At 38.6% G+C, this 12,347-nt stretch overlaps 3 protein-coding genes across 3 annotated transcripts in view; 1 reads left to right on the top strand and 2 right to left on the bottom strand.

The window, feature by feature from the left end:
* The window catches only part of rb1 (retinoblastoma 1), a 39,616-nt gene that overhangs the window by 17,725 nt on the left and 9,544 nt on the right, over positions 1–12,347 (top strand). Inside the window, exons 12-18 of the mRNA XM_046867648.1 lie at positions 1,136–1,223; positions 2,320–2,436; positions 2,513–2,569; positions 2,651–2,682; positions 2,783–2,859; positions 3,412–3,617; positions 11,749–11,864. Of these exons, the coding sequence (XP_046723604.1) occupies positions 1,136–1,223; positions 2,320–2,436; positions 2,513–2,569; positions 2,651–2,682; positions 2,783–2,859; positions 3,412–3,617; positions 11,749–11,864 (693 nt within the window). The remainder of the gene's footprint in view (positions 1–1,135; positions 1,224–2,319; positions 2,437–2,512; positions 2,570–2,650; positions 2,683–2,782; positions 2,860–3,411; positions 3,618–11,748; positions 11,865–12,347) is intronic.
* Positions 3,631–7,031, bottom strand: LOC124397829 (lysophosphatidic acid receptor 6-like). Its single transcript, XM_046867651.1, has 2 exons — positions 6,954–7,031; positions 3,631–5,257 (listed from the first exon to the last, which is right to left on the bottom strand). The coding sequence occupies exon 2, from the start codon at positions 5,175–5,177 to the stop codon at positions 4,194–4,196; it is 984 nt and encodes a 327-aa protein (XP_046723607.1). The 5' UTR covers positions 5,178–5,257; positions 6,954–7,031; the 3' UTR covers positions 3,631–4,193.
* lpar6b (lysophosphatidic acid receptor 6b) lies at positions 6,218–10,814 on the bottom strand. The gene is given in 2 exon segments (XM_046867650.1): positions 6,218–9,694; positions 9,697–10,814. Coding segments are annotated over 2 exon segments (1,029 nt in total). The 5' UTR covers positions 9,842–10,814; the 3' UTR covers positions 6,218–8,810.

Here is a 12,347-nt window from a genome sequence, read left to right as displayed (position 1 = left end):
TTTTTTTTGCATGTGTAAGGTGGTTTTGCCCATTTTCCCATTATATCTAAAAGCAAAATTCACCGATTTATGCATTTTCATGGATCTAATTTGCAACTGGGAAATAATTTAAAAGCCTGGCATCTCAGAAGGCTAAATCTCTTCTTGTGTTTGATCTGCTAATAACCTAGCAAACAAAGTCTGTTTGCTTCTATCAAATTTTTTTTTTCTCGACTTTAATATAAGTGGGATAATATTGTGGTTTAATGAGTTCATTTTAAAATCCGAAACGCACGATTGTATTGAAAAACTTTCTAAATTAGCATTTAAAATGTGGTACTAAATATTCAATCCCTACATAGAAAACGTTAAATGTTAGTAGAAGTAGTCATGGATGCACACACAGCCTTGCACAAAACTCAGTACTGATGCATCACACACACAGCATGTTTATCAAGAACATGCATATAGGCCTTTTTTTTTTTTTTTTTTACATGCTGTAGATTTAGTTGGTTTCCTGTGAACTTTTAGAGAACACACTGGTTCCTCTCTAAACTGTTACCACAGAGACTGAGGTCCACAGTTTTATTTTCTTTAGATGTGGTGGCGTTGAATTTTTACTCAATTTACTCTGAGACTCGAACCTGTTCCAGCATGGCCATGCCTCTGTGCAAATAGCCAGCTCCTTGAAGATATGGTTTACATGGGTTGGAGTGGAAGATCTTGAGTGGCCTGCTATAGAGATCTGACCTCAACCCTTTTGAACATGTTTGGGATGAATTGGAACGTTGACTGCACCCCAGTCACACCTGCACCTTCTCACCTCACCTACATCACATTAACACCCCTGTGGCTGAATGAGCACAAATCTCCTCATGCACACTCTAAAATCTAGAAGATTTTGTAATCTTCCCTGAAGAGTGGAAATTATTATAACATCAAATAGGAAGTAAATGTGGAATGAGATGTTTATAACCCCCCCCTGGTTATAATCAGAAACATATACAAATGTAAGTATTGGCTAACATTTACAATGCGACCACTTGCACTTACATGCGTGTGACCTACTTTTGGGTTATGAACTGCACTGTAGATCATAACAGGATGTTTCTGCCTGATCATCGCTGTAACAGACATTTCTTTTTTTGTCTTCTAGAGCTACAATGCATTCAATCCAGCAGCTGAGGGTTGAGCTTACATCAGTCAGTGACCGCCCTTCAGTTATTCTCATGGGTTACTTCAAGGTACGCTTCTGAACAGAACAGAACAAAACAAAAAAAATATCTACTTCCTTAAAAATCTGTAAAACCATTTTTGGCCAAATTGTTTTTATGTACACACTTTTTTTTTTAATTTGTTACAAAGGTTTTTTTCAGCTTTGCTTTTTTCTTTGCATTGTAGCTGTAAAGTAAAACAAACAAAAAAAACCCAGCATATAGCCCTGTGACCTGGTGCTGTGAAGGCAGACAGTATTGTTAGATTTGCTAAAAGGCAGAGGTCAAGGGATTCTTTTTTTTTTTTTTATTCATTTGACTGATGAACATTTTCTTTCACATCTAGATTCATGATGTCATTTCTTTCTTATTATTATAGCAATCTTGGAATAAACGTCATAAATTCTACAGGAAACTCCAGCATCTGCTTATAATACACAGTGCTAAAATGAGCCTAATTTACATTGGGGATTTTACAAATACACACACCACAATCAGAATAGGATTACATATTGCAAAAATGCAAATACAGGAAGTACAAAGGAAGGACCCGCTCTTTTTGCCTAAATGTAACTTTCATTTCATTTTGAAAAATTAGTTTTTAAGCACTAAATATTAAAATTATTGTACATCACTGGGCACACAGTAAAATGGATAGTGTGTGAAAATGGAAGTGTTCTCTTCCTTTTTAAATGTTGGTTACTAATAGTGATGCCGTTAACTGCACAATACTTCTATTGTTTCTTTCTGCTGTGTATGTTCACATTGTGAGTTATTTTGGATTCATCCAACACAGACAAAACATTACATGAGTCTGGTGAGATGCATCACTAAACCTTATGCACCATATAATGCTGTATGATGGATATAAACCTTATACCTTATACCTTGTTTCTATGCATATATATATATATATATATATATGTGTGTGTGTGTGTGTGTGTGTGTGTGTGTGTGTGTGTGTGTGTGTGTATATATATATATATATATATATTTATGTGTGTATATGTATATATGTGTTCTGTTCTTCATTTGAAAAGGTACTTCAAGTCGAATAAAATGCAGTTTCTCCTATTCTCATATTATAAGGGTTTTTTTTTATGTTCTTTACTGTTTATTTTAAAAGAACTGCACTGTGGACCCTTCAGAAGACATCACGAAGCGTGTGGACCGGCTCACTCAGCTATTCTGCCAGAAATTTGCTCAAGCTGTTGGTCAGCGCTGTGAAGGCTTGGGCAAAAAGGTAATAAAGCAAAACCTCGGTCACTCTTTTCAGAAGTTCATCTGAAAGGCAAACTTACTTTGTTTGTGTTTTGCAGCGATTTACTTTAGGTGTCCAACTTTACTACAAAGTCATGGAGTCGATGCTTAAGTCGGTGAGTGTAAAGGGATTTTGTGTCAAATTGGTGCAACTCCTGTGACTTTAATATTCTAATGGCTTCGATATTGTTTTTTAGGAAGAGAAAAGACTCTCCGTTCAAAATTTCAGGTAAGCGTCAATACTGATTATTTTTTTCAAAGAATCATTAAAATGATGAATTGGTATCAAGGCTTTTTAATGTAATACACATGATTTTTTTCCTCGACAGTACACTTCTGAACAACGATGCGTTCCACTCCTCACTCCTTGCCTGTGCACTGGAAGTTGTCCTGGCAACTTATGTTGGTAAGATTATAGGAACCAGTTATTTGTTATTTGTCTTATAACCAGCTAATATAAAGGTTCCTTGCTCTTATCACTGGATAACTGGTTTATCTCTGGATAACTCCAGTCAGTTTTAATTATCTTAATACCATCATCGTTTGGTTGGACAGAAGGTTTAGATTAATACAGTCGAAATACACTTAATACATACTTTAGGTGCTTTTTGAACAACTTTTCTGCAAATATAATATATATAAACAAACAAGAATTAAAACATGGGATCGATAACAGTGTGTTTATATAGAGTTGTTTCAATGTTTCAATCCATACCTAACTCACATTGGGGGTGCTTTGTTTATTTGCCCTTTCGATAAATCTAGAATGTTCAAATTTCACATTTATTTGAACGACAAGTATTTGTTCATATCATGTGGTGGTGTTTTTTTTTCCAACCTTATATAGTATGTTTAGTTTTTGCAATCATACATTTTGATGATTACAGATAAGGAAATACTAAATGTTTGCTGAAGTGCTGGATATTTTTAAGTTTAACTGCCAGTTACTGTCCTTCAGGTTATTCCCTGAAGAACGGAGGCAGCGAATCTCCCGAAATGAACCTGTGCTTCCCCTGGATCTTGGATGTCTTCCAGCTTCACGCCTTTGACTTCTACAAAGTGATCGAAAGCTTCATCAAGGCCGAGCCCACTCTGAAGCACGAAATGGTCGAACACCTGGGCCGCTGTGAGCAGCAGATCATGGAGAGCATTGCCTGGAAATCGGTGAGTTTTCCTATCAACCGATGCATCCGGCATGCTGACATGACTCGTAAAAAAAAATAAATAACATAAAGCACCAAGTGGAAATAATGTGAAAGTTGACATTAGATGATAGAAGGGAGGGTTGGTACTAATTTAAAGGAATATTTACCGTCATAAAATATAATGCAGATGTCAGCCTAAGAAAACTGGCACTAATCTAACTGTAAAGTTTATTGTGTTTACCCTGCTGTCACGAGTCTTTTGGTTAGCTTGAATGACTGTTCAGTCTTATACAGAAAGGAGGAGAGAAACAGTAGTGTACATATCAAGCGAGTATCGAGGTTCCACTGTATATGATTTCATTCTTATATGCTACTTATCTGGGGTTTTTTTTTTTTTTATGGGTGGTGGTTTGTTATAAATTTAGGATGGAGTTTCCTTTTACTTAGTTATTGAACATTTGTGGTTCAGCTTACTGCAGCAGACATGATGATATGCATTGGTAAGTCAGACACCCTGCTGGTAGGCGGTTGTGTCATGCAAGTAATATGCATTGAACAATTCTGCTGAAGCTTAATTGTTCTGTGTTGGATTGATTTATGGTAAAATCTTTCCTCTCAGTTGTTTCCTTCTAAAATTAAAGCTAGAACCTGGTTGCTTGGCTGGATTTTTGTGCACCTGGCTGCTGGAGCAGTAGTAGACAAGTGGGTTAAGACAGCAATTGGCACTGGCCAGGGAGAGCATGACTGGGTGCAGAGCGCTCGCAAATTTGGCCAGACCACAGCTTGGCACAACACCCACATGGGTGAGTGTGTAACAAAGCAGGTTAGAGTGGTAAGGAGTGAAGCAAAGTAGAAAGATGCCTAGCACACAGTAGATGAGTGAGAGAGTGCGTCGGTGGCGACTTTTCCCACGGTGAGGCATCCTGCCGAGCACACGCAACACTCTGCAGTAGCTGAAAAGCAGAACCAGTGCAGGCAGCATGAATGCGGCTGACACCAAGCCCAAAGCTGCCAGGATGAAGGTTTGATGGTGCCCCAGAGATGGGTCGAGCAGACACGTGTTTCGACTGTCCGAGGCTGAAGAATGCATGAATGGAAGTGCAAAGCTCAGCGCTAGTACCATTAGCCACATTGTCGTACTGAGCACATAGGCATTATGCACTTGTTTCGGTCGCCGCAACACAGGACGCGTCACCGCAATGTAGCGGTCAAGCCCTATGCACGCCAGGAAGAAGATACCGCCATACATGCTGATGTACTTGAGGGCGAAGGTCAGCTGGCAGAAAACGCTTCCAGGAGCCCAAGTCATGCTGTGTGACCTGTTGTTGTAGTAATAGATACGCAGTGGAAGGGAAAGAAGGAAGAAGAAATCAACAACTGCCAAGTTGGCCATGTAGACTGCAGTGCTAGTGAGAGTCCATGGCATGAGCCAAACACGCCAGAGTGCCATGCTGTTGCTGGCCACACCACATATGAAGATGACGCTGTAGGAGATCTGGAAGTAGGTAAAGCGGTATCTGATGTCCACAGTACAGTTGAATGGTGTCTGAATGGCAGCTGTGTTGTTCATCAGATCCATGATGAGCTCCTGTAGTACTATTCTCCCACTTTAGATGCATCACTCAGAACCAGTGGACTTTGTTCCACGGCTGAACCTGTCTGTGGAAGAGCAACAGTGGCATTGACAACTGAACAGTTAAAGGCTTTGCTCAAGGGCTATAAGTTCAATACCTCTAAGCTGCCAAAGTCTAAGCCAACATTTTTTTTAACTTGAAATATCAACTCAACATTTTCATAGGCAAACAATTGCGATTTAATATTTGCACAGTACAAAGCAGTTAGTGACATTTGCACACTTATCTGTGATTGTATTTGTATTTATTGGGTGTGTCACTACTGCAGTGCTTCCTTTTCCGTTTATTCATTAAGCTTAATGAGGGCAAATGAGGAAATGCTTTATTTCTGGTGCAGCTGCTTGTCTGTGTCCACCATTTCCTGGCAGCACCTACTGAGTCACCTTCTCATGCTGAGTTTCTTTTTATAGATTGTATTATAATATAGTGGTGGCAGTGATGCATTTAATAGCTTGCAGTTTTGCAAAGTATTAGCCATTGGTGGTTTGTCACCATCACAGCACCTGTGAAAGTTTTCTGGTTGCAATTATACAGATATAAACACTATATGAACAAAAGTATCGGGGCATCTGTCTTTTCCTGCCATATGTGGTTCTTCTTCAAACTGTTACCACAAAGCAGGTGGCACGCAATTGTATAGGACATCTTTAGATGCGGTATAACACAATGTGCTTTATAAATAAAATCTTGTGGCTGAAGAACACATGTCCATACCATCTTTTTACTAAAAGATTATTAAATAGGTACTTCCATACACAAGCTGATTTGTTAATTAGATTTTTACCAAAAACATTCTGCATTTACTTGCGGCAATCTTACGTTGCCAGATGGAAGCACAGTTGTCTCAAGGTTACTTCTTTTATTGTACCCAGAAAAAATCTTAGCTTAGGAGAATTGTGAGGAAGAAAAGTGTAAAGATGTACACTATTAAATGTACAATGCAAAACAGCCAGTATGCATCAGAGTATAAAAAACTCAAGCTGTCAAAACCCAACTACATTTTCAAACACGAGTATATAAAAAAAAAAACCACAAGTGAAATTGGGGGTTTGCGCTACTAATGACACGCCACCATTTTTTTTGTTTTTTTAGTACTGATCTAGAAACATTCATAACCAGCTGACATCAGTACCCAGTGGTTGATAAACAACTAAGCTCTACAATTTTGTTCTCAAGTGAAGCACTTTATTCAAAACGGTCCTTAATAAATGCGTATTTAAAAACATAATAATACAATTGAAACATAACTTTAGTTGGCAATATATATATAATTATAATCATATTAAAATCCATCCTAATTAAAAGATTTGTAAAGTACATGTATACATATGTAAACATTTCCAGTCTCAAAAATAAAACTATTCCAAACCCAGGCTCAGATTGAGCCTCTTTTCCTTTCTGACCTACTTGCTACCCGACAGGAAATTATTATTTTTTTAAACAGCTTGCATGTAAAACGTTTGACTTAATAACATCAGTGTTGCGACTTTTGGCAAGGCAACGTTTACTGAGAGTTGCCTTTTCAAATATTCCCTGTGTTTGCTCACTTGGCCAGTTCTGAAATAATGAACTGAAGATGAGCTTTGGTGACACATTGTTTGCACAGCTCATATTTTATGTCCCAAGTATGGACCAATTATACACCATAGCAGAGGAAAGGTTTATAAGCAAACACTTTCGAGAAATTGGTTGTAGAGTAAATATGCAGTAAATCGACTTACTGGTTTGCGTTGCTTTGGTCCATTGCGAGCGTGGGATATGTTGCTGAGTGTGAAGGTTGGCTCATCGGGAATGAACTCTTTCATTGTCTGGTGAAGGAGGTTTTATACCTGAGCAAGCCCTCATACGTAAGTGTGTGTGTGTGTGTGCTCGAGTGTAAACATGCAAGACCATCTGTTGGAGATTTGCTGATGTGCATTGATAAATCCTTACATATCATCTATGTTTAACAGGATACTTTAGCAGTGAACCTGAGCATGAAATTTATAACATGTACAATCATCACATTTTAACATCAGGATAAGATTCCCTCTGTCGAATGCATATACTTAGCAGTCTCTATTTCTGCAGTAAAACTAGATGCCAGATATCAAGGAAAAATCTTGCCACTTTTGCAGGGAAAAAATAGAATAGATCAAATAGGCCTTAGAAACACTTTTGCCTGCTCTCCTGCTCCATGCAAATGTGTTTGAACAGCAAAAGGGCTGGAACCCATTTCTCTGTGATTTGAAAGGTACAGAACAATTTAAGAACCTGCACATTCCAGGAATGCATGGACCGCCATGTAATAAAAAGACTTCGATTTCATGAAAAGGTCCTCCTAAAATGCACACACGTAATGCTAAATCTAGTTTTGGTAGGGACTAAACACTGGCAGCATCCCACACGCATCTGCAGTTTGAAAGGTAAAGATGTTTTATTTATAGTGGAATACTTTCTACACATATCGCGGCAATGTTCGGAAGCTGGAGTCGGAGCACAGGGTCAGCTATGATGCGGTGTCCCTGGAGCACAGAGGATTAAGGGCCTTGCTCAAGGACCCCAAGAGTGGCAGCTTGATGATACCAAGGCTTGAACCCTTGACCTTCTGATCAGTAACCCAGAGCCTTAACCACTAAACGCCTCCATTTTGATGTTCTGACCCAGTTGTTTAGCCATCACAACCATTTCACCTGTGTCAGGGTCACTGAAATCTTTACTCTTTAATGTTTATTTTTTATTTTTTAACACCTTAATTGCAATAAGTGACCATTCACTTGCCGTCTAATGCATCTCGTCACTTGATGGATGCTACTATAGCATGTGCCGTGTTCAAAATTCATGTCAAATGCTTTGTCGATGTAAACCATGGCCACTTAAAGATTAAAAACAGAAGCTGAACCAAGATTTTATATAAATTATTTTAACTCTGAACACATAGTTATTGTTAGTTAAGGCCTGTGGTTCCTCATGATGTGGAGGTCTGTGAATGTTTAATTTTAGATATAGATGTGCTGATCACAACCCATAATTATTAAGTCATATATAATCATCACTCAATTTGTATCGCTATTGGCCCGGGTGCGAGCGTGTCGCTACTGTTATTGTACACAGTTAAGTTACTAGCTTAGTATTTAAATAGTCGGATTAAAATAATCCTATGCTTTATTTTGCAGTCTTAGGGTTCAAAAAGTGTCGTAAAAGGTGTACGGCAATGCAATTATATATATATAAAAAAAAAACATTTGTTAAGGATATGCATTCAAGATAAAAAAAAAAAAAAAAGATTAAATATATACTATTAACTATACATGTATGCATGTGTGAGCAACAATGTTTGTATTTTTATAAATATGCATTGTGAGTTTGTTGTAAGCAGGTTATAATTGGCTTAATTACACAACATTTTGGATAAATGGATAAAAGCCTGGGAACCGATTGTAAAACCACCTTGTATTGCATTTTGAAAAGTATAAAGATGCTCATGTTATCATAGGGGGAAAGAACAAATTTGCCGTCCATACACAAGTAATAAATAAACTTTCTTATACAATTTCGAGTGCACACTGGAACATGTTGTTCTCCGCGTCTTTGTTTCCTCATACTGTAGATTCGTTAAATATTAACTTGGCTATCAGAAACCGCGCCGTGCTCACAGGTGGCTCGTCGTTTATTCCTTCGCAGTGCACCCTGCTGCTCTTTAGAGAATGCGACTTGCGCTTAATGCAGTTCTGTATGGTTTCTGAGGTGAAGTAATAAATAACTGGGTCAAAGCAGCAGTTTGTCACAGCAATACATAATGTAATGGGGTAGACGGTCTTGACTACAGTCTCCACAGCACAGTTATCGATGATTTTGGTGCGAACGAGCGTGTAAAACACTAGATTGACGTTGTATGGGACGAAGCAAAAGCAGAAGACGAGCAAGTGCACAACAATCATGCGCAAGATCTTGGCTTTGTTGAGCTGCCCTTGGTTTTTAATAGCGTCCGGTTTTCTCAGCGTCCTCAAGATCATCCCGGAGCAGAAAAGGTTGATAAGCAACGGGATCAAGAAGCCCACCGTCTCGATGAGCAGCACCACACTGGATAGTTTGGATTGCCACTGATCTTTGCTGAATTTATCAAAGCAGGAGCTGTTGTTTCTAGTGCTGGACGTTTCCAGCTGGAACCCAGCCGACAAGCTGACCGAGAGCACGAGCAGCCAGACCGTGCAGCAGGCGATTTTCGCGTTTCTTTTGGTCCTCAGTGACCTGGAGGCGAACGGGTAAACAATAGCCAGGAAGCGGTCAGCACTGATGCAGGTCAGGAACATAATGCTGCCGTACATGTTCATGTAAAACAGCGACACGGAGATTTTGCAGAGCGTCTTTCCGAAACTCCAGCTCCCGTTGAGAAAGTAGCTGATCCGAAACGGCAGGCTGAGGACGAAAAGTGTGTCGCACACTACAAGATTAAGCATGTAGGTGGTGGTCTCGTTCTTTGTTTCAGCGAACAAGTGAAGATGTACAAAGCCACGATGTTGAAAAGCAGTCCGACGATGAAAACAATGCTGAATGCTGAGCTGAATAGCATGTATTTAAAGTTATCCTGAACAGAACAGTTCCCTTCAGTAGTATTGATTTGCATCATCAGTTCAGTGATCAGTTAAGTAGTACGCATAGAGGTTTTATTGGATTTTGTAAAAAATCTCTGTAGGATTTTGCATATCAGATGTCGCAGTCCTGATTGGAGATTTGGATATGTAGCATTGCTCAGCGGGATGTTTTTAAAAAAAAAAGGAAAAAAGAAGAAAAATTTGTTCTTACAGCGGTTTTGATGGTGTGATCCTGCACGTGGGCTTCTGGGCTTGTACTCGTGCTCAACCTCACATTCACAAGACACTTTGCATCTAGGATTATTTAGAAATATCCCCCCTCCACCTCTTTTGTGGTTCAGTCAGCAGGAAATCACACCCAGCGCTGTTCAATCCACTGTTTTGAAACTCATCTTTCTGCTTTTCCTATTTGGAGATTCTTCATTGAGATAAATATCCAGCTGCCTTCTCTTGTTTGCCTTCCTCTTCTTAATCCATTCAGTTATCCAATAAATCGGGTTTATTTTGACATCTTATCATGTTCCTTCAGCTTCCCACCCGTTGCTCTGCCACGGAAGGAGGCACCTTGCTGCTGTTCATGCTGTTCGCCAATAAAGCAATGAGGAATGAGCGCTGATCGACAGCGAAAGGGAGGGAGGAGCTTTTGCACATTACACGTTAAGCTCAGTTTCTTCCTGTGCCTCTGAGTTTCAGTACCCTTTTCAGTTCACAGTAATTATCCTTACTCGATGAGATTGTTATAGGTTTGTCGTGAGAAAAAGCGAGAAATGAAAAGCTGTTCCTAATGTAACAAGCAGGGCTAGGTTGCCTAACATTGCACACAAACTCATTGGAAATTAGTGTCAACACCATTATCATTTGGTAGAAAATGAGTCAAATTATAACATTTTCTTTATTGCCATATCAGTTAGTAGTAAGCAAAATATTTGGGGTTTTTTTGTATTGTGTTTTTTTATTTATTGCCTGAAGAAATTGGTATACTTTGATAATTCTACATTGTGAATATATATTTCAAAAGAGGTAAATGTAATTGACAGTACAGTGTGGTTTCACATTGGCACGTCACTGATATGACGGAAATTGTTGGTGAGTCCCAGTTTTTTTTTTATCGTGTTGGTGGGAACTAAATGACTAAGATTTGCTTATCTTGATGCATAACCATGATGTCAGTTGTGACTGGTTTCCACCCTGTGGTAGCTTCCAGATTTGTGCTGAACTATAAAGCAAAAATGATTATAAACTTTTGAATAGCTTTCGGGGGAAATCACACTCACTTATGAGGAATACATTTCCTTTCATGTATGGTACATTGTTTTAATTGTTTAATCTGAGGCGGTTTGCTTTTGCACTGATGTCGCTTAATTATATTATGCAGTTATATTAATCGTAGTGTAGTTTGAGTGGCAACTGATTTAAAAACTATTACAGTATCACACTGTTGAGCAACGATTTAGAAAACCGACGAGGACAAAATTTATGACGAAGAATTTGTACAAAGGTCTTTGGTCATGGTAGTTTGAACACTGTTGTATAATTCAGAACCAGCCAGGGGTGAAACGGTACACGTACTCGTACACGTATTATTAAACTTGTATATAAAACTTGCACAATTCTAGGGGTATACAAAAAAACACAAAGCAAAGGTTACTGTAGTATCGCAGTCAAATGCAGATCATTACACAATTACTTTACTTGAAAAAAAAAAAAGGTCACTGTTCGAACATACACCACAACTATCAAAGACCATACAGCTCTAATCTCATAGAGATGCATTTTAAGGAACAGAAAGCAGACTGCTTGGGTCTGTGTAACACAAACTAAAAAATCTCCAAACTTATTGATTACTAAGTGTGTATTGCTAATTCACATGTCCATATGATGTACAAGGAGTAAATAAAAAAAATAAAAAAATAATAATAATAAATATTTGTTTGTCTTTTAGGGTTCTCTCCTGTTTGAGCTGCTGAGGCTGTCGCGTGAGGACGGTTCTGGAGAGCAAGCGGAACCTCCTGCCACCCTGAACCAGCCACTACAGCACAACCACACGGCAGCTGATCTGTACGTTGACTGTTTGTACCAAATTGGGCAGTCTTTCAAGTCTGATGCTGGTTTACCACAAGAGAAAGTTGGGGACATAAATAAAAAAAAAAAAAGGATACAGATACAGAAGTGAGATTTGCTCAGCTGGTTTTTCCAGAACGCATTTCCTGGGGTAGCCGAGACCATCAGGCACTCAGGAGCCTGTCGCTTAAAAAACACTGGGGTTCAGTATTAGGGCTGCTGCTATCGATTATTTTAGTAATTGAGCATTCTAATGATTATTCTAACGATTCATCGAGTAATGAGATAAGAAATACCTTTTCTTTATTAAAGAGCAATGCTAAATAAGAAGGAGAAAATTAGACAAATGGACAAGTAATTTGTTTTTTATTTTTAGAAATCATTTATTGCTGAAATTGCACACAAGAATATCGCTGAAAACTAAACCCATTTAGTGCATTTAATAGCTGTATTACATCAAAATACAAATGCAATTGCGTT

This window comes from Silurus meridionalis, chromosome 15, assembly GCF_014805685.1.
Source record: "Silurus meridionalis isolate SWU-2019-XX chromosome 15, ASM1480568v1, whole genome shotgun sequence".
NCBI lineage: Eukaryota > Metazoa > Chordata > Actinopteri > Siluriformes > Siluridae > Silurus > Silurus meridionalis.
The sequence above is the reverse complement of the archived record's forward strand: the minus strand, read 5'-3'. Positions and strand labels throughout refer to the sequence as shown.